Source organism: Hypanus sabinus, chromosome 11 (genome assembly GCF_030144855.1).
Source record: "Hypanus sabinus isolate sHypSab1 chromosome 11, sHypSab1.hap1, whole genome shotgun sequence".
Classification (NCBI taxonomy): Eukaryota; Metazoa; Chordata; class Chondrichthyes; order Myliobatiformes; family Dasyatidae; genus Hypanus; species Hypanus sabinus.
This window is the reverse complement of record NC_082716.1, coordinates 62,540,660-62,563,565: the sequence shown is the minus strand read 5'-3', so window position 1 is coordinate 62,563,565 and position 22,906 is coordinate 62,540,660. Positions and strand designations below refer to the sequence as shown.

General features: G+C 39.5%; 1 protein-coding gene across 1 annotated transcript in view; it reads left to right on the top strand.

Annotated features, from left to right (window-relative positions):
- LOC132401596 (laminin subunit gamma-1-like) overlaps positions 1 to 22,906 on the top strand; it is a 50,035-nt gene that overhangs the window by 14,743 nt on the left and 12,386 nt on the right. The window contains exons 2-13 of the mRNA XM_059983616.1: positions 3,303 to 3,488; positions 5,172 to 5,292; positions 6,556 to 6,654; positions 8,771 to 8,907; positions 10,428 to 10,550; positions 11,597 to 11,786; positions 12,205 to 12,317; positions 14,508 to 14,729; positions 15,513 to 15,683; positions 18,547 to 18,780; positions 19,688 to 19,863; positions 22,216 to 22,372. Coding sequence (XP_059839599.1) covers positions 3,303 to 3,488; positions 5,172 to 5,292; positions 6,556 to 6,654; positions 8,771 to 8,907; positions 10,428 to 10,550; positions 11,597 to 11,786; positions 12,205 to 12,317; positions 14,508 to 14,729; positions 15,513 to 15,683; positions 18,547 to 18,780; positions 19,688 to 19,863; positions 22,216 to 22,372 — 1,929 coding nt within the window. The remainder of the gene's footprint in view (positions 1 to 3,302; positions 3,489 to 5,171; positions 5,293 to 6,555; positions 6,655 to 8,770; positions 8,908 to 10,427; positions 10,551 to 11,596; positions 11,787 to 12,204; positions 12,318 to 14,507; positions 14,730 to 15,512; positions 15,684 to 18,546; positions 18,781 to 19,687; positions 19,864 to 22,215; positions 22,373 to 22,906) is intronic.

The following is a 22,906-nucleotide window of genomic DNA, read 5'->3' as shown; positions in this document are numbered from 1 at the left end:
ACACATCAGAGGTATGGAAATACCAGAACCTGCACGTTGTCCACCAAATCACAATGCTTTCAGACCCAGAACAATGCAAGCACCCTCAGCACAAAGACTACAGCAGTTCAAGGCAGTAGCTCCTTCCCAGCTTCTCAATGGCAATTTGAGATGGGAAATAAATTCTGGCCCTGCTCAAGATGTCCACAACCAAAAAAAAAAGATTTAAGGAAATAGATATTACTTGTGAACAAGTAATGAGATGAAGAGGTTGAAAAATAGTTTGGTCCTGATACTGTTTAGGAAAGGGACAAATGAGCTATTAATGGAAACTTCCTCCTCATCCTGACCTAGGAGCATAGTAAATTACTCTTTGATGCCGGAGATGCAGTGAAACGTTGTTCCATTTTAAGTCACTTACACAGCTATGACACTGATTAACAATTAACTAGTTGGACCAAGTGGCTAATTTTAACTGTTAAAGAATCTTAGTTGGAAGTGTAAAAGAACATTCCAAGGTATAACTCTGCTGGCGCTGCAAAGTTAATTCTAATGATTCAGGGTATGCTCGGTGTGTGTAGGGGAGAACACTTCATAGTATTTCTCTCCTAATTCCATGATGTGGGTTTACTTTAAAAGCTGTGTTTTTTACGGCCAGTCTAAGTGGAGCTCTTTGACTGATAGTAGTTAATTGCAAAATAGTCTCTCAGAAGACAAGATATTATCTGAGTTACAGCCATCCACTGCAATACTTTTTGGCATTCATCACTTATACTGAGTAATGGGACTGTGTCAAGTGTCCTTTTGTGCAGAGGAAACTGATGGCCAGCATTTAAGTTTTGAGGTGGTATCACATAGTGCAGTGGAACTTTCAACCCACACTGTCAGTGTTAGGCATTCACAATATAGAGTTTCACAGAACATTTAATAACGTGGAAGGTACCAAACTTCACCGTAGATCAGCTGTGCTGAACCAACAGCTCAGAACAATTTCCATTCATGCTGCATTTCCATGTTGCATTGCGAGATCAGAGGAAGCACGTGGTTTACTGAGAGAGCAATTCCATCAGACCCGTTTCCCCAGATATTTTCCTGTGAACTATGAGACTTTTTCCACCCACCAACGCAAGGAGTAATTCCGAGTAGCCAATTACCTTAGCAACAAAGCACTTTGGGATATGGGAAGAAAGAAGGACACTTGATCACAGGGACCTCTGCATGGGAAGTTCCGGAGGTCAGGGTCACTGTGTCGCCCAATGACCTAATGTAGAGTGTAGGGAACTTCACAGCAATATTATCAGACAAAATTCCATCTCCACTCACACAGAGAGAAAAGACCAAAAGCTCAGTTAAAGGTTTTCAGAAGCATAATAAAGGTAGAAAGGCTGAAGGGAAAGACTGAAGGCTAGGGCCAGGTGACACAATAAAGTTCCGGCTAGAGGAGTGAAACTACCTTGTATTTCTCTTCCTGACTGCAGTGTAGGAATCGCTATTGACATTTAATCTAAAGGGAAAGGCCTTGTTAATAACCTGAGGACATTATTGACTGGAGCAGTGCAGCAGCATCGCCTGCAGTGCCCTGTTCTTTTGGTGTTTCTTTCATCTGCTTGTCCTATTGGGAAGTGCCTCTCCTTGCCCACATGCCAGTTCTAGGCAGCTCTTTATTCAGATGCGTTTATGGATGATGGAGCATGATGATAATGACTGGTGCTTCCTGAACGACATTGAAAGATGTGAACGATTCCACTCAGCTGGGAAATAAGGTCTACCTGACCATGATGGGGGTAGTGGGTTTAATTATGGGGGCAGGAAGGGGGGGTCCTCTGCAGTCGCTACCCAACCCTCTCCGATAAACATTCAGGACATGTGAATTTGTATGTTGGTGCAGAATCTGTGTGAGTGTGATATTTTCGTCTCGCTTCAAACATGATCTAATTTACATTCTACACCTGCATCTAACAGTAGGTGTCTGCATGCTGTTGGGAGACAGGTGATCTCACATAATTGGGATGGAGTGGAAGACAGTGTAGATAATATACTTTATAGTGAGAGCAGAGGATTTGCTTCCAAATTGAAAAGAGAAACAGGGCCACCTTGTGGCACTTCCATCTTTGATGGGATCAGTGAAAGTATTTTGAATGCTGCTGATGTAAATTGTATTTTTAATAATCTGTGTTAAAGAGTCTTTAACCTGAAAGGTCAGGCTAACTCATCTCATTACATTTTGTAATGGAAGCCAGTTATTTCAAGAACAAAAATAGCCCAAAGCTCCATTGCAGATGTTGTACTGCTGGTTTGCTAGTGACAGACACCAAGCAAGAATGTCTAGGTAATAACCACTGAAGGATCAAAACTAAAGTGAGCCAAAAATCATTATATAAATGTGAATAAATTAAGCTTAAAAACCAAATCTATCTCCTTCTGTTAGACACCAGGTCCATAGAGCAAATGCTTGCATTTGTCTTGCGCCTTATCACACGGCCTTAACAGACTGAGTAACATGAAATTAATGTTCAATTGCATTTCTTACGCAGGCAATTTATTAAAAACCCATTAATTATCAAGCTATTTTACTTTCTTTTCATATGGACTTAAGGATAGTTTCCTATAAGGAAAACGCAGGGGAGTGGTGTAAAAGAAATGGTAATTTCTAAAATTAAATCCTCTTGGTTGCAATGTTTCTATTTTAATTTAGAAGTCGTCTGTCATAAATAGTTCCAAGTTTGTTAGTGAGTTCTGCAGTTATTTGAGGGCTATGATATGTGAAAGTCTGGTTGGTTTGTTGCCAAGCCATTCTAACTGTGTGAGGCGGCCCTCAGCGACAATACAAAATGCCCCCCAGGAGTTCTGTGGTCATGCTGTGTTTCCCTATTGATATAATCCGTTTAAATCCATTTCCCTTGTGAATCTTCTTCGTTTGTACTTTGCTACAATTTTAGCATTCTTAAACATCATGCTAAATTAAACATACAACGTAATTATTTGTCCTGGATCATTTCGCAGCACAGTGAGGTTGAGGGTCTAGACAGGCAGACTACTACAGCTGTTGCTTTGTGCAGTTAAATGACTAAAATGGTTGACGAGCAATTAAAACAATAAAAGGAACAATGATTAAAACAAACCCATGAAGTACGGAATGTTTTTAATCAATCAGGTGAATTGCATTGTTAATGCAGCTATGAGCAAGTACTATTGATCGGCAGACAATTTAATGGGTCAGTGCAGCATTAAATATGAGTGAAAAATAAATTGTTTTCAAATGGTGCTGCTGCAATTGACATTAATAGGTATTTTTGTTTGAGCTATATATTGTCTTTCCACAGCCTGCAACTGTAACCGCAGGGCCAGACAATGTGTGTGGGATCCTAAACTCCATCAGCAGACCGGAAGTGGTACACGCTGTGTAAACTGTGTTGGTAACTCTGAGGGAATACACTGCGAGAAATGTAAGGAGAATTACTATGCAACACAAGGTGGACACTGTCAGCCCTGCCAATGCAATTTACTGGGTAAGTTTGTGAAGTTATGGGAGAGAGTACAGTGAAATCATTTGCCTACAATCCAATGGATTAAGGGTCGATAGTAATCAGATCAAGATGGAACCTTGAGGCATTTTTACTTTAGATTAAATGACCATTCCAATCTTGGTGAGTGATCTCTGCAGTGGACTTTCCTCTTTTCATATCTGATATCAATTTCCATGGATGATTGGTGAGAATCATCTGATATAATGAGCACAGATAAACAGCACCATTTAGAAAGCTTTCACAGGAGACCTGATGACAGATTCATGGAGCCACTTTGTTGTGGTCTGCTGTCCCCTGCTTCCTTGTGCCATTTTGCTTTAAATTAAATCATTTTGTTTCTGTGCAAGAGGAAAAAGAAATATAATTAGTCCAAAGATTTGTTATTTAGTAAATCTAAAAGTGGTAAATGTGATCTAACTTTAAGCAGCTACAAATTGGAGGCTGTGGAGAGCTGCCATTTAATTTTGCACACATGTAAGCCAATAACAACACCAGCAAAAAGAATAAGCCATACTTGCCTTAGATAGACTCCTTCTAGGGTTTGAGTGTTCAGTCTATGCATTATATACCATGCAACACAACAAAAAGGAGACACTGTTCCAATTTCATGTCAATTCTTCACCTGACAAGAAAAGTTTACAAAATTGAATGGAAAAATACTTGACAGATTTGTCAGTGACCAGCAGACACCATGCACTGTCGTCATTTGACAATGTAGGGTCTGAAGATGCTGGCATCTAGCACACAAAACACACTGCTGGAGGAAGTCAGCAGATCAGGGAGCATCTGTAGAGGGTAATGGACAGTTAACTTTTCAGGTCAAGACCAGATGAAGGACCAAGACTGTCCTTTTCCCTTTGCAGATGTTCTCTGACTCTCTGAGTTCCCTTGCTTTGTTTTTTTGTGCATAATTGACTTTCACTGAAACTACTTGTGCCCCCTGTGTAGCAGAATCTTGAGAAATTGCGTAGACTGCCACAGCCCAACACTGTAATCTTTCATTTGGTAGCAAACAGCAGAAAAGAGAAACCAGTTCCTGTACAAAATCGATAAAATTACCTTAAAGTGATGTTTAAATCTCAGTTGCCGATGACTAAACTCTAATTTTATCTTTCATAAAGAAAGGGTAATTGATCAAGGTGGGTTTAGTATTACAAGGCAATAGCTTCTTCAAGTCATCCTCGAGGACAGAAGAGAGTTTGCAAAAATCCTGAAGAAAAAGAATAGATAGTAAACAACTCATTGTTGTGTGCATATGCTCGTATTACTCGGAACCATGGTACAGGCTCTGCTTCAGTGTTGAGACATCTGTTAATGCTTCACAATGTGCCACGTTTTGACCTGTTGCATGGAAATGCAAAGGCATCTTGTAAGTGACCAAAATATCAATGTTGGTTGATCAGCTGTGAACTAGCCACCTTTACCATGCTTAAGTGATAATCAATTGTCTGCATTAATATACTACCTAAATGGCATCATCCCTGCCAGTGCAGCACACAGTTTGCCAGTGTTGTCAGGGATCAACACCCTTTGTGATTTTAAAATCGTGGGATGGAATTTGAACCTAAATGCTTTTAAGTAAAGCTAAAAGTGCACTCAACTGAGTGAAGTTAACAAGAACTGACTGTGAAGTGGTTTTGTTTTGATGCTTTCTGTTTCTCTCAGGTTCCACTGGAGGTAGCTGTGATGAATATGGCCGCTGCAGGTGCAAAGCAGAAGGGGTGATTGGAGACAAGTGTGACAAGTGCCAGCCTGGGTTTTACGCATTATCCAGCACTGGCTGCAGGTAGGTGAACCGTCACCTCCTCCTGCATGGCATGTGTTTTCAACTGCGATGAAAGATAACATGTACTGCGTTTTTAATGCATAACAACAAAAATGAAACTGGGAAGTTAGTATTTGTAAAGGTAGAAGGCAAGCCATTGTTTTAGAGGCACACCATTTATTACTTCTATAATTGAAATATAAATCTGCCTTTCCCCTGTTCAGAGGTAAATCAGGTCTGCTGTTCGTTGGTATTGTTTTCTGCCTTTTGAACAATTTGCAACATCTGATGTTTCTTATTATTTAATCTTTTGCACTTTTAACCTTCTGCAGTATGCCAGATAACTAAAGCAATCCACCTCTTGCAGCAAGGTTAATCAATGTTTTTGTAACTCTCCATTCACATCCTAATCTTTTTGGAATTGCTCCCACTTCCATTCCTTTATAAGCAACTGTCTAGTTCCCTTTTAAAACAATTTATGGGCTTTGCTTAAACAAAGATTTGTGGTGGAAAATCCTACATTTTAACCATAGAGTGTGCAAAGAATGCTTTTTAGCCTTTCTTCTGGTTTTTGATGATCTTTACTTTGTGCCATCATATCATCAGTGCACACAATCCATTTCCAAACCCTACACAATTGTGAAATCCTCCATTAGTTCATCCATTAACTATGCAACCTTGATGAAAAGATTTGAATCTCTCTTTGCAATGTGAATTTTTCATCTTAATGGGTTTAGGCAACAACCTTTTCATTGTTTTTATGCCCGTTTTATAACAATGTTCTCCAGACTATACATCATACCACAGGCCCAAACACCAAACAGTTGATTAACAAATACGATCAGTCAGATGGGAAGGAGGACATGTGGGTTAGGATAAGTTATCTGGGTCAAGTAAGAGCTATATTATCCACATATTTACATGCAACTTATATGAGAGTGGCGCATGGAGTCAAAAACATTCAGCACTCTCTGGTCCGTGAAGTGTTCTGCTAATACTTTAGCAATATACTATTTTGTGAACTCATCAAAGACCTATATAAAAGAACACACTACATCACACCATGCACAATCACTGTGTTACACCAGCCAGATTTCCTTGTAATAATATACTGCCAGCACCTCTATACACAGAAATATAAAGGTTTTAGCATTAGCTGAGAAATAGTACTTCCAGAGCAGGGTTGGTGGAAAGTAGCAGGACAAAACTCAGTGTCCCATCTAGGCTAATCATTGCATGACACCCAGTTCTCCCAGAATTAATAAACTGTGTTTTTGATGGCAGGCGCTGTACTTGCAATATGGCGGGTGTTACAAGAATCTGTGATGCTGAAATGGGAGAATGCAGCTGTAAATATAATGTTGAAGGGTCCAACTGTAATCGGTAAGTGGTTCAAATAACTTCACCATTAGGAAGAGTTCTCTCTCGTATTTCTATTTTTCAGATTTCTGCTCTCACCATAGCTCCCTGCAAATGCAACAGTGTTAAAGTGCCCCTAGTGCTCACTTACCATCCCCCTGGCCTCCAAATCCTTTACTGTTCTCACCACCTACAGCAAGATCCCACCACCACCCATTTCCACCTTCTGTAGGAACCAGTCCTTCCTTGACTCTGTGGCCCACTCACCTCTCCCTGCCCTCTGAGATAAACCCCTGCATCTACTGGAGGTATAACACTTACTCTTGCAGCTCCTCTGTCACCACCATCCATAGACCTAGACAGTTCTTCCAAATGAGGCAAAGATTCATGTGCAGCTCCTCCAACTTTACCCACTGCATTCAATGCTCCTGATGTGGGTCCAAGGGCAGATGAGGGGCTTGCTTTAAAGATAAAGATTAGCTTTATTTGTCACACGTATATTGAAACATTGAGATGTGTCACTTTGTGTCAATGGCCATCACAGTTTGAGGATTGTGCTGGGAGCAGGCTACAAGTTATACCATGCTTCAGGTGCCAACATTGCATGCCCACAACTCTGCAGCCCGAAGCGTATATATTTGGAAAGTGGGAGGAAGCCGGAGCATCTGGAGAAAACCTATGTGGTCAAAGGGAGAGCATACACACTCCTTACAAGCGGTGGCGGGAATCAAACCCTGATCAGCGATTGCTGGTATAGTAAAGCTATTGCGCTAACTGCCACGGACAATTCACAGAGCATCTATGCTCTCTCTGCGAGGGCCATCCCAAGCTTGAGTTGAATGCAGTTTCTGTTCCCCTTCCCATTCCTACACTGACCTGTCCTCAGCTTCACCCTCATTGCCAGAGTGAGGTCATATTCCACATGGGTGGTCATAGCCCAATGATGTGAACATTGATCATTTCAAATTCAGATTAGACTTGTCTGTGGTGTGCTCCTCCCTCTCCCCCAAACCCTCTCTCTCTCTCTCATCTGATCCTCCAGTCCTCTATTTTCATCTCCTTTCCCACATGCCAGTCCCTCAAGCCTCCCCTCACCTGTTTTCATACTCCTCTCAGTTCCAACCTACTACTCATACATTTCTCCCTCTGCCTCTCATTGCCCAGTCTCCTCCATCTTGTTCTGGTTTCATCAGCCTTTCATCTCCCTCTTAATACTTCTTCTTATCACTCTCCTGTTATCAGATACTGAATGTATGTTCCTGTTATTATCTTTATAGCTAAAACCACATTTACCCTCCCCCTCACTAGGTTTTATCAGCCCTTCAGTCTTGCCTCCATCTATCATCCATCTGCTGCTGACTCCCAGCTTCCCTGCTGCCCCTTCCCTACCTGACTCGGTCTGTCTGTCATCTTTCAATCACCCCTATCCCTGGTCCATCCCTCACTAATTTGGTTTCTGTCTCATCACTGGCTATCTTCCCATTCCACTTTCAGTCCATGCCCAAGACATCATCAATTTCTCTCCTTCCACGTGCCCCTCATGCCCAATCCAGCTCAACCTCCAACTTTATCCAGCAGATTGTTTGTTGCTCCAGATTGCAGCATCTGCAGTTTCCTGTGTCTCCATTAGAAGATGTTCGTGCAACTACAGATGCTTTTACACTATAATTGTTTAACATTAGCAAATGTAACTGTCCTTAAGTCATATTGGTAAAGTAGCAAATCTAGCACTGTTAGTTACTTCATCGGCATAATTCTTTGACAACATCTTCTGACCCTCCCTACCTATGGTCCTATACCTGAAGCTATTAAAATATACAAGTTGTATAAAAAGTTTATTAAACATATTAGTTAACCTTTATAGTTATTTTTATTGCTATTTGATTAAAACCATTAGTTTTCCATTTTATTTTTCAACAAAATATTGAGCAAAAATGCGCAGTAAAAATTAATCCCTGGTCTTGGATGTTATTTTACAACAGGGATCATTTGCATGAATTAGGTGGATCTTTCAACATTTGATAGGTCTCTGCCTGATTTGGAAGTGCTGTTGAGCAGTGCTATATCTCAAAGGAATGTCAGTACCATGTAAATAAAGCAACGAGGAATGTATTCCAAATGATTCTTTTCTTCCCCACAGTTGCAAGTTTGGTTATTACAATCTTCATCCAGAAAACCCCATGGGCTGTTCAGCATGTTTCTGCTTTGGGCATTCATCGAACTGCAAAGTGGATGATGGTTACCAAGAGGCTGACATCACCTCCACCTTTGATTCAGGTACCGTGGCACCTACTGTAATGAACTAGGTGTTGTAAATTGCTGAGGTAGCACTCAACAACTAATCCTGCTAGAATTTTAGTTATCGTTAAGAATAAAGTGAGGACACGAGTCAGCACCTTTGGTGGACTCAAAGGTAAAGTCAAGCCTGTGTATGGAATAAACGGTTGAGTAGTCAAAAATGAAAAGATTATTCGAATGATTTCTGTGTTGACAGTTTGGAATATGTTGGCCTGGGCTTCCTGCTTTGAGAGCTCACGTTCACTTTGCTCAGCTGGCCTACAAACATTCATTGTCCAAGAGCAGAGTTTCTGGAATGCAGCTAGCGTCTACGGAGCCATTGAGATGACAGGAGGAGTCAAGTTGGAATGTGCCCACCTTCGGGCTGTAGGGTTGGGGAATAACTATTGGAAGTTTTGTACAAAACTAACTTGTAATAGTGTAAGGAAATGCAAGACAGTTAACAGTGAGATCCTTTGATAAGAAATCACAGTACAGCAGGTGTTAAAGATAATGATCCAAGTGCCCATTTGAGCCATTTAAATTCTCACCTGAACCAAAAGTAGTTTTCTATTTTAGAGGAAGTGGATTCAAAAGCTAATCTTGTAATGTTATGGAAGTTGTCAATGTATTAACATATCACTTTGTCATAACATTGTTACTCCAGCTTGAAATATTTCAGAAAAGGAGTGTACTGTTGTTACGTTACACCAAAAAATGTGGCATCGGTTTGGTAAGGAAGAAAGACGCAAGTTCCAATTATGCACTTAGCACTACAAAACTTTGTTTATTAAGACAGAAGAGCAATAATTAAGATACTTATCTAGGTGTACACAGGCCCCTCTCACTCTGCCCGACCCATGGCACCATACAGGACCAGCTCATCGGCAAGGCCCAAGCTGCAGTATATTTATAGCCATTCCACCATTATGAAATGCTGCAGTAAGTAGGCCAATACATTAGCATAATCTCAAACCACCAAATCAGGACCAATTATCATCACTATCAACACACTTCACAACCCACCACTGTGTTCACCTGATTTTCATGCTCACTCGGTTGTAGATTGCATTCTGAATGTTGTATTGTAGCCCCATGGTTGCTGTATTGTATCCCCACAGTCATAATCTAAGCTCCTGCAGCCAGTTCACATACGCCCAAAGTCACGTTAGTGAAGAAATTTGATAAGCACGATAATACAACCATGACAAGGGGTGATAAAATACCAAAAATAATTTCTTATTGCAAATGGTAAAGATTAGAAATTCCTGACTGTCAGGTTATGTCATGTGACTAGTGAATACACACTGCACATTCTCCATTACGTAACTGAAGAGAACGGCTCCTATTATATGTCCAATACTTGTGCTGTGATTGCTTGCATAATTTCCTTGTACAGTTTAATATTAATGTTTAATTTACTGATTTCAGCTAAACTGGGACATTGCTGAAAAAGACATAATTAACTGTCATTAAAATTACAAAGAGCTTGTAATTTACCAGCCTTGGTTTGTACACAGGTACTGAAAACTGGAAAGCACAGCAACGCTGGGGTTCTGATCTCCCTCTCATGAGATCATCATCATCTCGTGACATCATTGTTCAGGCTGAGGATGGATACCCAGTATACTTTGTTGCTCCAGGTGAGATGAGAGCAATTACAGGCACTTTGTGTAATTTGTTAATTCTGGTTCATTTATACGATGCATGCTTTGATAAACCGCCCATCTGAATTTGCATGCAGTAACTCAGCACTTAGAATGCTCTTATCATTCAACGTTGTGTTCTCTTACTCAAACACTTTTACTTTTTTGATTTATTTTGAGCTCCCTTGAGGAATCAGCAACTTTAAATTTTGCAAAGTCACAAGAGCCCGTAACTCTAATTGTCAATACTTTACCAAACATGTAGAGAGGGTGGATTTCCACTTTTGCTACTAGTAATGTTAATCAGTATTTTGACCATGACAGCTGACACAATTTGTTTCTGATACTGATTTTGTTTCTTACATTCTTAGCTGAAGATAAATAACACATCTATGTGAGATTTTTTATGTGAAAGGGAATAATATAGAATTAAGTTTCAGAATATTGGCTTGTCCATTTAAGTCAGAGGGGCAGAGGAATTCCCTCAGAATTATGAATCTCTCTAATTTTCTACCCCAGAAAGCTGAACATAGAGTTGCTGACTGAGACAGACAGTTTATTGGACTACTGGGGAATCATGGGTTGCAAGGAATGTGGGGTTGCTGAGATCGGCACAGACATGATTTTACTGACAGATGGAGCCAGTCTGAGTGGCCATATTGACCATTCCTACCCCGATCTCTTGGGTAGCTGCAGGCTGCTGCACATTAGCAAAAGGGTGCTGTGTAGGTCTTAACAATCAGGTGGGAGTTGGTCTCCCTTTGAAAGGCTACCCTTTAGCCTCTACAGGTAAGAACAGCATTTTCCTAATGGTGCACAACCCAGTTGTAACTTCACCAGCTGGTAACTGAAAACAGCGATCAAGTGTGGGACGGCTCTCTGTTTCTCCTGTTCCGCAATAAATGCCATAAGAAAAATAATTTGAAAACTGAATTTTTTATAACTATGAACTGAAAATAGAACCAATTTTAAGACCTGTTTCAGCTTGCTATTATGTAGGTTGTAAAGATCATTTCTCATTTTTCACTTCTTTCCATCTTCAGCCAAGTTCCTTGGAAATCAGATGTTGAGTTATGGGCAAAATCTCTCCTTCACATTCTACTTGGAAAGGGATGGTGCCTACCCATCAGTGGAAGACCTGATCCTGGAAGGAGCCAGTCAGACACTAACTGCACAAGTGAACGCACAAAACAATCCGATGCCATCCACAAGCAAGCAGACATATAATTACAGGTAGATATAAAAGATATTAGGATAACAAGTATTTCAAAGGTCAGTTGATGAATAATTCTTGCCCAACCCTGATTAAATAAAACCAGACCAAATCACCTCCACCACAATGAGCACCATCTATAATTCCCAGTGAATACCCCTCTTGTGAACTGAGGCACAGTGCTTATTGGGACTGAATGGGGACAACTATCATTAAGTCCACAGTATGTTAACAGAAGGTAGCTCTTACAGTGGCCATATAACTAACTTTGTAGTAATGTTTAAAGAATTGATAGAAAAAACCATTTACTGTTTATTTGTTATTAAGAGTCATGACTGTCCTAAATGATTGTAAAATTTTGCTGATGATATTTTGTTTATTAACCAAATAACGTAAGACTATCTGACTACCTTAGATAATTTCCTTTTGTTTCTGTAGGCTCCATGAGGGTCTGGAGTATGGATGGAAGCCATTTATAACCTCTTTTGAGTTCCAGCGGGTGCTCAGTGATCTCAGGGCCATCAAAATCCGCGGTACCTACACCCAGCGGAGTAAGTCCATGTAAAGCTCCCTTGAGCTGGGGTAAATTAAATGTCGGAAACACAATATTGAAAAGCAAATCAGTTCATCAAAGTACAACCAAAATATGTTCAAAGGTCTAGGTGAATATGTGAAGCAGATGTAAAAATGTTTGAAGCATCAATCAGTATTTGTGTTCATCTGTCAACAGATTAATACCAAATCACAGCTATTATACTCAGGCATATGGTCCCAATCAATTGTTCCCGTGCTGATACTTGGACCAGTTTGGATACCTTCAGTGGATATTTTCTCAGCTACTAATTAACTTCAATCAGATGTCAAAGATATTGAAGCAGCAAAAAAAAAAGCATTAGCACAAGCCAATGTTATAGGCATTTTATTTTATTTTTATTTTTAAGCCATAAAATCATAGTTGTTTAGGCCCGCTTCTTTGCGACAACCATTAGGTATTAACCCTGCTTTATTCTTCACCACCTTCAACTCATCTACTCCCAGATTTTGCCACTCCCTTTCATACCAGGGGCAGTTTATAATGGCCCATTAATCTACCATCTGCACATTCCTTAGATGTGGGAGGAAGCAAGAAAATCAGGTGAAATCCCACATAGTCACAGAGAAAACATGCAAACTCCACACAGGCGGCACTGGACACCAGGACTGAAAGTGGGTCACTGAAGGTCTGAGGCAACATTTTACTAATTTGTGTCATATGTTAAAAAGCTGCAGATGCTCTAAATCTGAAATAAAAACAGAAAATTCACTTCAGACAGTATCTGCAAAGAGGAAAATAGTTCCTGTAACAGATCAATGCCCCTTCATCAAAAATGGAAGTCGTTTGGCAGCATTTTTTGTGGTTTTTTTCATATAATTCTATCCTTTTTTCCCCGTTTTTCAGTTTATTGAATGTATAAGCTTAGCAGCCAATAAAAATTGGAATCTTTGGGCAAGCTGAACATACTAACAACTTCTTTAACATAGAAAAGCTTATATTTTCAATGGGAATGGCAATGTTGAAAGAAGATAAAGTGCAAATTTGACTTAAACGTGGTACCTTTGATTCTGATATCCTTGCTGAGCAATCCATTGCCAGATTGTATGACTAGGAACCCTTACACCAGATTTCTGCTTTTCCTGGGCACATTAATTTCAGCTGTCAGCACAAATGGCGCTCGCTTTGATCCAGATTAGAAGAAAACAAAATGAGCCAGCCATTCCTGCTGCTGCTCGGTAACTGGCGATCCCTGACTTTCCTCTTCATTGTGCCCACAGCGATGAGGAATGAGCCATGATAATGGGCCTCTCCTTTTCTATGCCGCTCCATGTACTTCCCCAATAAAGGCTGAGTTGCTTTGAGCCCTTCCATTTCCCCTGAAGTACCAATGGACGTTTCCTTAGTGGAATGGATGGACTTGTCTACCAGATAAAGCAGATCTGGTTGAAATGAGGAAGGTTCAGCAACCTTCAAGGAATCTAACAAGTATTGGATTCCATCTTTTGAGAGTTGCTTAAGATTTACAGACACCCTACTATCTTGCTGAGAGTTGTGGATGGCAGCAAAGAGGCAGCTAATGACTTTCAACGCTTCTAGACCCATAACTGAACATATCATTGTCCAGCCTCTGTGAAGGGCTTGGACAACAATTAGGTTTAAGCCAGGTCTCTGGAAATCTGAAATATCAACATGTTCAGGTTGTGCAGGTAAACTGCACTTAATGATCCAAGCTTAGGAATCAAGTGACTCGTGCACGGTCATTAGTGTTGTTACAAGGATTCTTGTTCTTTGCCTTCACAAAATGCTGGTGGAACACAGCAGGCCAGGCAGCATCTATAAGGAGAAGCACTGTCGACGTCTCGGCCTGAAATGTCGACAGTGCTTCTCCTTATAGATGCTGCCTGGCCTGCTGTGTTCCACTAGCATTTTGTGTGTGTTGTTTGAATTTCCAGCATCTGCAGATTTCCTTGTGTTTGTTCTTTGCATTCCTCATTTCTATTTTGTAATGTTGAATGCAGAAGGGCATTTTAGATGTACCGCTTTAAGTTGCTCAGTAAGAGCACTATAAAAGCACAACTGAATGCACTCACAAGCAGTCAGCATGTTGAGTATAAGTATAGCACTGTCTCAGCGTTATTAAACTATTGAAACATGTAACAGTTCAGCAATATGGTACTGAGAATCAACTAAGTACTTTGTATTCTAGGTCCTGGCCACATTGATAATGTAGTCCTGCACACCGCCCGAATTGGCAATGGAAAACCAGCTCAATGGGTAGAGAAGTGCAAGTGTCCAGCAGGTCATGAGGGGCGTTTCTGTGAGAAATGTGCAAGAGGTTACACAAGGGAGCGTCATCATCTCGGAAGCTTCAGCCGGTGTGTGCCATGCAACTGTCAAAGCCCCAGTGAGACCTGTGACCCAGAAACTGGTGAGTCTGCTGATAGGCTCTGGAATGGTAGACTTTTATCTACACCTCTCCTAATACTTTGTGAAAGTAGAGTACCGGGTGAGAAATTCCTATGGAATGTTACCGAAATACACAAGGGCAGAAATTCATTTCCAGTTGCTTATGCTAAATACACAATAACTGTTGAGACTGCATGCTGACCTCCACTTATAAAATTCAGCTCTATCCATCAACTTGAAATGTGCTAATGTCTTAATGTTCTTGGTTTTCTTTTTATAAAGATTACATTTGTAAAACAGTAGACATTAAATAAAGCTAACGTTTACCTACAATCTTTTAAGAAGCATTGTACACTTTTAATGACTGATCAATATTTCATGATATTTGACGTCATTTTACTATTATTTATTCCCATTGGTCAATTTGTCAAGGATGTCAATAGAACAACTGAGTAACACTTAGTAAGTGCCAAGCTCAACATTGAGAATGCCTTTGTCACTCTGTCAGAAACAGGATGGGAAGGATCTATCCAAAATGTTTCTAGCTCTTATAGAATTGAGTTGGCAGGAAAAGGGCCAATATCTAAATTTTAGTTGGAATAAGTGGGGACACAGATCAATGAAAGACTGTGTGAATGTAATTAAATATTTAACACAAACAATGAACAACAAGGGAAGGCAGCTGCCTTGGTGTCAGATGGTTGCCTTAAACAGAAGTTTGTTCAATTCATGTTGGGGAAAAAAAGGGAAAATGCCCATTTGTCCAGTCGACAAATTGTTAATTTATTTTTCTGTTGCATTCTAGGTTCCTGTTACACCAATGATCAATCCAGAAAGCAGTGCCCACATGGTTACTACCTTAATCCTTCTGAACCAAGTGGGTGTAGTGTCTGCCCTTGTCCTGCAGGTACAGGTTGCACTGTGGCACCAGATACAAGGGAGGTTATATGTGTGGGCTGTCCAGATAAAACAATGGGTAAGTTTTGGCTACATCTATCAACCTTAAATGTCTTAAAGTTGCTTTTTTTTTTAAGAGCACATGAAAGAAGCACAACAAAAAGTACTTCAGAAAAGACACCGTTATATATATCTCAGGTCAGAACCATTTATAATAAGTGGCACAGCCATATAACATTATCCATCTTGTATGTGAATGTCCTAAGAAAATATACCCATTATACCAGGCTGTGTTGTATAACGTTCTTAAAACATCTTCCAAATGCAAACATTTCCAGCTGTAAATTTAAGATACTTTCAAAGTCCCAGCTCTTAAGTTATTGTTAACTTGTCCAACTTGGGCCTTGGTCTAAGCATCCATAAACATGGGTCATCTATCCGTCTGTCCCATTGCACAGCACTGTCCTGCCCATCTCCCTCAACAGTAAAGGTCGAGAACAAGACATTGGCAGATTAAGAACACAATCAATGATTAAGTATACCGACACCTCCAGTGAAATATCACGGCTGACTGAATAAATGTGTTAGATGTTCATAATATCAAACCTGGCATGTCTACTGGAGTACAGAGATCCTGTCATGGCACCAAGAAGAACTGTAGAGATACTATCAATGATCTCAAAGTATTTTCCAAATCCACTGACTGGGTAATTAACATCCCCAGCAATGGTGCCCCAATTACTCTCAAATGGCTATGCTGACACCAGACTCCCAAAGCAGACATTGTTCTCTGAACTCCATCATAGCAAGAAATTATCAGTAAACAATAAAGGAACATTCTCTGAAAAAAAAATTGTAAAATCCTCACCAATTCCTGACCCTTGAGCGCTGAAAATGGTAAACGTGCTGGAAACATTAATTCTTCATTGCAACTACGAAAAGGCCAAGTGAGTGTGGCAGATAGTATACAACATTTCCATCAAGTGCTTCATCAAGCACCTCTACGTCATCTGAGGTAGACTTCATTTAGCTCCGAAATCATGCAAGCTCCATCCTGAGGGACCAGCTGTGATGAAGGAGAATGAGATAAAACCTTATTTGGAAGATACAGTAAATAAGTATGTTTCATTGCATCCAGAAGTGAATTAACCTATGTAATACTTGATTTATATCTGTTTTTCTACCTGTTTTTATAGCATCAGGTATAGCAATACTAACTTAAGCAAAAAATAAATGCTGGAAACAAACAAAAAACAGCTTGTGCCTGTTTGCTAAGCGTTTCCAACATTTTATTTTTGCTTTAGATCTCCAGCATTAATTAGTTTTTGCTTTAATTAGTGTTCAACTAATCCACAACCTTTGACATGTTTTACCACACCATTCTCCTCCAGTACTTCAAATCATCATTTAGTTTGGCTGAGAACATGTTCCTCTTGTTCTAGCCCCATCGGTCTAGGTGTAGTCTGGTGTTCTCTGTGATCTAATGACAGATCCTTCTTCACTGATTTCAACACATGCAATGATGATAAAGACTTTACCTCATCACTTCTCCTGAGCCTCCAAATAGTCAGACTAACATCTAGGATTGGATGTACAGAGATCACCTTTCCTTTAACTAAGTATTGGGAAAACTAGATCCATTGTCTTGAGTTCCTTTCACACTCTGATCGTGATTCCCTGACTCTACCCATTTCCTTGACATGTTGAACCTGTTGCTTTGTGGCAGATAGTTTTGAACCTGTTGCTGAAATTGTCACCATAACTTTAAGTTTCCACTTGAATACACAATTAATTGACAATTAAACTTGTACTTGAACTTGCTTTGACTAAGACTGACTAGTGTTTGGTGAATGCTATTGCTCTTTTAATGCTTCTGGTTAGCCATGTCTGAGCTAGCATGGTGCTGTTGACCCATGCATTCTACTCGAATCATTTTCTTAATATCTGACTTAACACCTGAGTTACACAAGTCTCATCTTCTGCATTCAAATCTTTCCAGAATTTCACTCTCTCTGTTGCTATGTGCTCAGAGATGTGAGTTCCCCTGCTTCTATCCTCTTCTATACCTCCAAATTTAATTGCTCCATGACTAACAACCGTATCTTGAAATTCCTTGTCTTTAGAATTCTCTCCAGTCCTGCTTTTTCCCTCCTTTAAGATGCTCCATATAAACTGCATTTTGATTACACTTTGGAAGTGCTTTAATATCTCCCTAAATGCTATGGCATTAATATTTTTGTTTTGCCATCAATCTTGTTCCTGAGACATTATCACTATGTGAAGCTAGTTATTACTGTAGATCCATTTATGTATTGAATATACTAGATCTCCCTGTTATAACACTGTCAATAATTGCATCATTTATTCAAACAAAGTACCTCCTGATTTACCACCATAAGAGAGAATTACAATGAAGCAAATAATTTCACCATCACGACAACAAAATCATACCTAACAAATCCTTTCCTAGTCACTAAATTAACACAGAATTGTGATGAGTTTAACTTTTCCCATTCATAGATTAGTATTCAGATTACAAATGGTTAACCACTCTGCATTGATAATTTAACATAACACGACATATCTACTGTATGTGAAAAGAACACAGATTAAAGTAATTGGTTATTTCAGGAAACAATGGCTCTAGCATAACATCCCATGCATCATCAGTTTATAGGCCATACCACTCAGGGACTCGGGCTAAATTTTTTGTGACTGTATGTCTCTCTGCTATCATAACTACATGTATATGTTATATATGCTATATGCTCTGTGTTGGCCCTGAATACACACTGCTTTGTTTGGCTACATACATGTGTTTGGTTGATTGACAATTAAACTTGTACTTGAACTTGCTTTGACTAGTGTTTGGTGAACACCAAAGTTCAAGTTTCGAACACAGGCAATCTTCATTCCTTGATCTAGTTGCACCATTTCCCTAGGTAAACACTGTGAAATGTGTGAAGAAGGGTACTTTGGAAGCCCGCGAGCAGGCAGACCCTGCAAGCCTTGTGCATGCAACAATAACGTGGATCCCAATTCAATTGGGAGCTGTGACCAGCGGACAGGGGAATGTCGGAATTGTCTCTATAATACTGCGGGACATTACTGCGAGAGGTGCAAACCTGGATTCTATGGAAATGCACTTGCCTCTAATCCATCGGAGAAGTGCAAGCGTAAGAAATGCTTTTAAATTTTATATGCACTTGTCTTTATGCAATTAATTTCAATGCACTGAATGTACAAAACTTTAGGTTAGTAGCTTTGCTCTCATTTGATTCAATTTTTTCTAACCAAGTCGCTAAGTTAAGGCTGCTCAGTTAGAAGTTCTCTTTATTTACATTGCTGGATTGTGATGTATTATCCACGCATGGCAGATATCCAGTGAGACAACCATTCCTACTAGCTTGGAATGAGCTCCGTTTTTTAGCAGTTAGCTATTGCAAAGGGAAGAACCATCTTAAGATAACCTTCTGGGGATTTGTTGACAAGGCACAGAACTAATCTAAGAGACCAAGTGTTAAGGACCTAAAAAGAGGAAAGGTTGCCTCCTTCCACAGAGCTCCTCACAAACTGTATCATCAAATCCCTTTGCCTCCTGATAACTTTCAAATGGCTGCTCAAAGGTGATAATCATATTCTTTTAAGTACAATTAAATATGCTCAACTGTAGAAAAAGCCAAGAATTGTTTAGTGGGAATCAAGATAAAATACTGGTGGGGATGGTAAGAAAGACCATGAGTGGGCAAATGGCTGTTGGGAAAATGAATCAAACTCAAGGTTATAAACTTCACAAGCAAACTTCTCCACATTTTTGTGCTCTCCCTTGCAACATTAGGCAATATATTGTATGAAATGCAAACGCTCTTCTTCCCACAGTCAATGGAATTATTAGGGTGACTGAACTGAGGCTGCCTGCATGTAAGATTAACTGTTTCATTAACAAAATAGCTGTGTTACAATAAAGGAATGAGACATTTGTTATGCTTTGATTTCCATATTCCATTATTGCGGGTTTTCTCTAAACTTTTGAGAAGTATTGTGAAGGAACAGACCTTAATTAAAAATAATGTTCTTTTGCAGCATGTAACTGTGACCCAAGAGGTTCTTGGTCCTTACAGTGCAGGGGTGATGGGACATGCAGTTGTAAGCCAGGGGTGTTTGGAGATCGATGCAACCAGTGTGCAGGAAACTCTTATTACAACAGCACCACAGGCTGTGAGGTTTGCCCTGGCTGTTACCTATCAGTAAAAGACAAGGTAGGGGTCTGCTCTCAAGTTTCCAAGAGCTTGAAGATACTGTTTACTGTATATTCAATACTTTTGATAGCGTTGACTAAGAGCAAGGCTTATGACAAAAATTATTGCTTTCTGAAAATGCCAGCCTAAGTGTTGATCTTACTGGCATGTTTTGCTGAAAAAAGGACTGTGTAAAATAGGGAAACCAATATTGAAATTTGAGTGCAAAAATGGAAACTAAAGATTAAAGGCATCAGCCTGTTTACAGTATACACACCACGTGTACTGTGAAGGATCATTCTGTAAACCTTTGAAATTTTAATGTGATAAGATTTTATTTTAATTCAGAAATAAGATTAGATTAGCTTCATTTGTCACATGTACATCAAAACATTGAAACGTATAGTTATATGCATTGTTGTGACAATGACCAACACAGTCCGAGGATACGCTAGGGCAGCGAGTGAGTGTCACCAAATTTCAGGTGCCAACATATCATGCTCACACCCTAATAACCCATTCGTCTTTAGAATGTAGGAGGAAAATACAAGTTAGAAGTACTAAATACTCATAATTTGACATATACAGTATGTTATAATTATTATAGAACAAACAATTTTACCATAAAGAAGCTTGTAAGGTGTGATAGATTCAAGACCACTATTTAAGTGATAGTATGATCTTGGAGCATATATTAACAATCATGTACATTGCCACTGTTCCCCTCAATGTTTCTATCATGGATAGGTGTTGACTCAATGACATCTAGGCTATTCCATTAAGGTCAATTATCAATGTTCAATGCAGTCATGAAAATCACTTCCAGGAAATGCATTGACTCTTGAGCCAGGTGATTATAGCAAATATTATTTTGCTTGAAAGTAAATTTCAATAAACATCAGTTGGCTCTGTTAATTAGATTCACTATCTTGCAGTTTTGGAAACTGGTCAAAGGCAGGACCACACCAGTTTCTGATGTGTCATTTTAGATAGTTAGATAGATACTTTAACATAGAAACATAGAAAACCTACAGCACAATACAGGCCATTTGGCCCATAATGCTGTGCCAAACATGTACTTACTAGGATTACCTGTAGTCCTCTGAGTTATTCATCCCTAAGGAAATTGCAGTGTCTCACAAGCATTACAAGTGCACAGATATACAAATATTAGAAGAAAAGTAAGAAAGAATTTTTTAAAAGTTACCTTAAAAATAAGTTGTGCAAGATTTACAAGTCAAAGGCAAGATTTATAAGGTTCCCAGGTTCACACTGATAGGATGGTAGTGCAAGAATTACTGTAATTTTATACAGTAATGGATGCACATTCACACCGACCAGTTAAGTGATGGTGCTATTGCACATTATTGCACAAGGTGTCCACGATAAGAGGGTGTGGTAAACAGAGATAAACAGAGGTTAATAACAGTCTAACAGGAGAGTGTCATCACTTCCCAAGCTATAAGCTGACTCATTATAGAGCCTAATGGCTGACTCTAACTGTTACGCATGGACTGTAACTTAGTGATTTCAATAATGTGTTCCCTTGGATGTCCTGTGCTCCTGAAATCGTGTTCAATTGTAAGCCACTGAGTGTAGGGGAATAAAGGTGAAGATTGCAAGTGGATCAGGTAAACAGAATACCTTGCAAAATAAAATGAGGCATAAACATTACTAACAGAAAATTTAAGGCTTGCACAGCCAGGGGCATAACAGATGTGAACTTCAAATGAATGGAAAGAGCTATTACTATCACCACCATCAAATAAGCCTCTATCCACCTCCCCAGCCCTTTGATGACCAATATTTCAACCATACTGCTTAATATTTTCACTGATGCGTTCTAAACACTGAAGCTTTGATCATTATACAATCCTGAAGTTACATTTAGATTATATTCCTGGTTGTTTCTAATTGCTGGCAGAGACTGACATGAAGTTAATTTGTATCTAAATCATTCAAATAAAAAGCTTAGTTTTGTGCAATGTTCTACCCATGCTCTTCAAATGCCTGCGTAGGATCTCTGTTAAACTAGTTAAAATTAGAAGTTTTGAAATAAGGCATGCAGACCACTCGGGATGTTTTAACTCCATGTTACTAGTCCACAGATCAGATAAGAAGATGCCTCTGATTTGCTTGCTGGCACTGCTTTGTAAATACCTCTTTCATCATCTCCAACTTCACCAGTGTGAGATATTTGTCTCTCCAGTTGGCCTCTGACTTTGCCCAGTTATTATCCATTCACAGATAAGATAGGTAGATTTTGAATGATTCTCATTTCACAATGTGAGCTTTTAGATGATAAGAAGTACTTGCAAATGGATTGTTGGAATTTTTAGATGAATTATTTTCCCTCTCTGTTCTATCCATCAGATATTGAAACACAAGAATGTCATCAGAGATCTGGAAATTCTCATCTCAAAACTGATAACAAATGGGAGGCCAGTGAATGACAAGGACTTTGAGGCAAGAATGAGAAAAGCATCAGAAGACCTCCGCAAAATGATGACCATGGCTACAGAGATTGAAAGTAAATACCCATTTTGATTTGATGCATCAAATTCTTCAAACTTTATTGATTGCATTGTATATAACAGATTCATTTCCTCCTTTTGAACTGACTACCCTAAAGTATCTCATTCACTTGGCTGCACTTTATGGTTCACCAAGTTAGTCAGCTATATAAACCATCTCAACCAACAAATCCTTGTCCCCATCTAATATTGTAGAGTCATAACGCCATACAGCTTAGAACAGGGCCCTTCAGACCATCAATGTCCATGCTGATCTTTTTGCCCATCTACACTAATCACATTTGCCTGCATTGTCCAGATCCTTCTGTGCCACATAACATAAATGCTGGATTTCACCATCTCTTCTGTCAGCAAACTCCAGATATCAAGTTCTATCTGTGTAAGGAAAGTTTTCCCTTCATATCTACTTCCAAAACTCCTTCCTCTCACCTTAAGCCTATGCCCTTTAAATTTTAACAACCTTACCTCTATCATATCATCCCTCAACCTACCAACCTATCCAATCTATTCCTATAACTAATGTCCCCCAA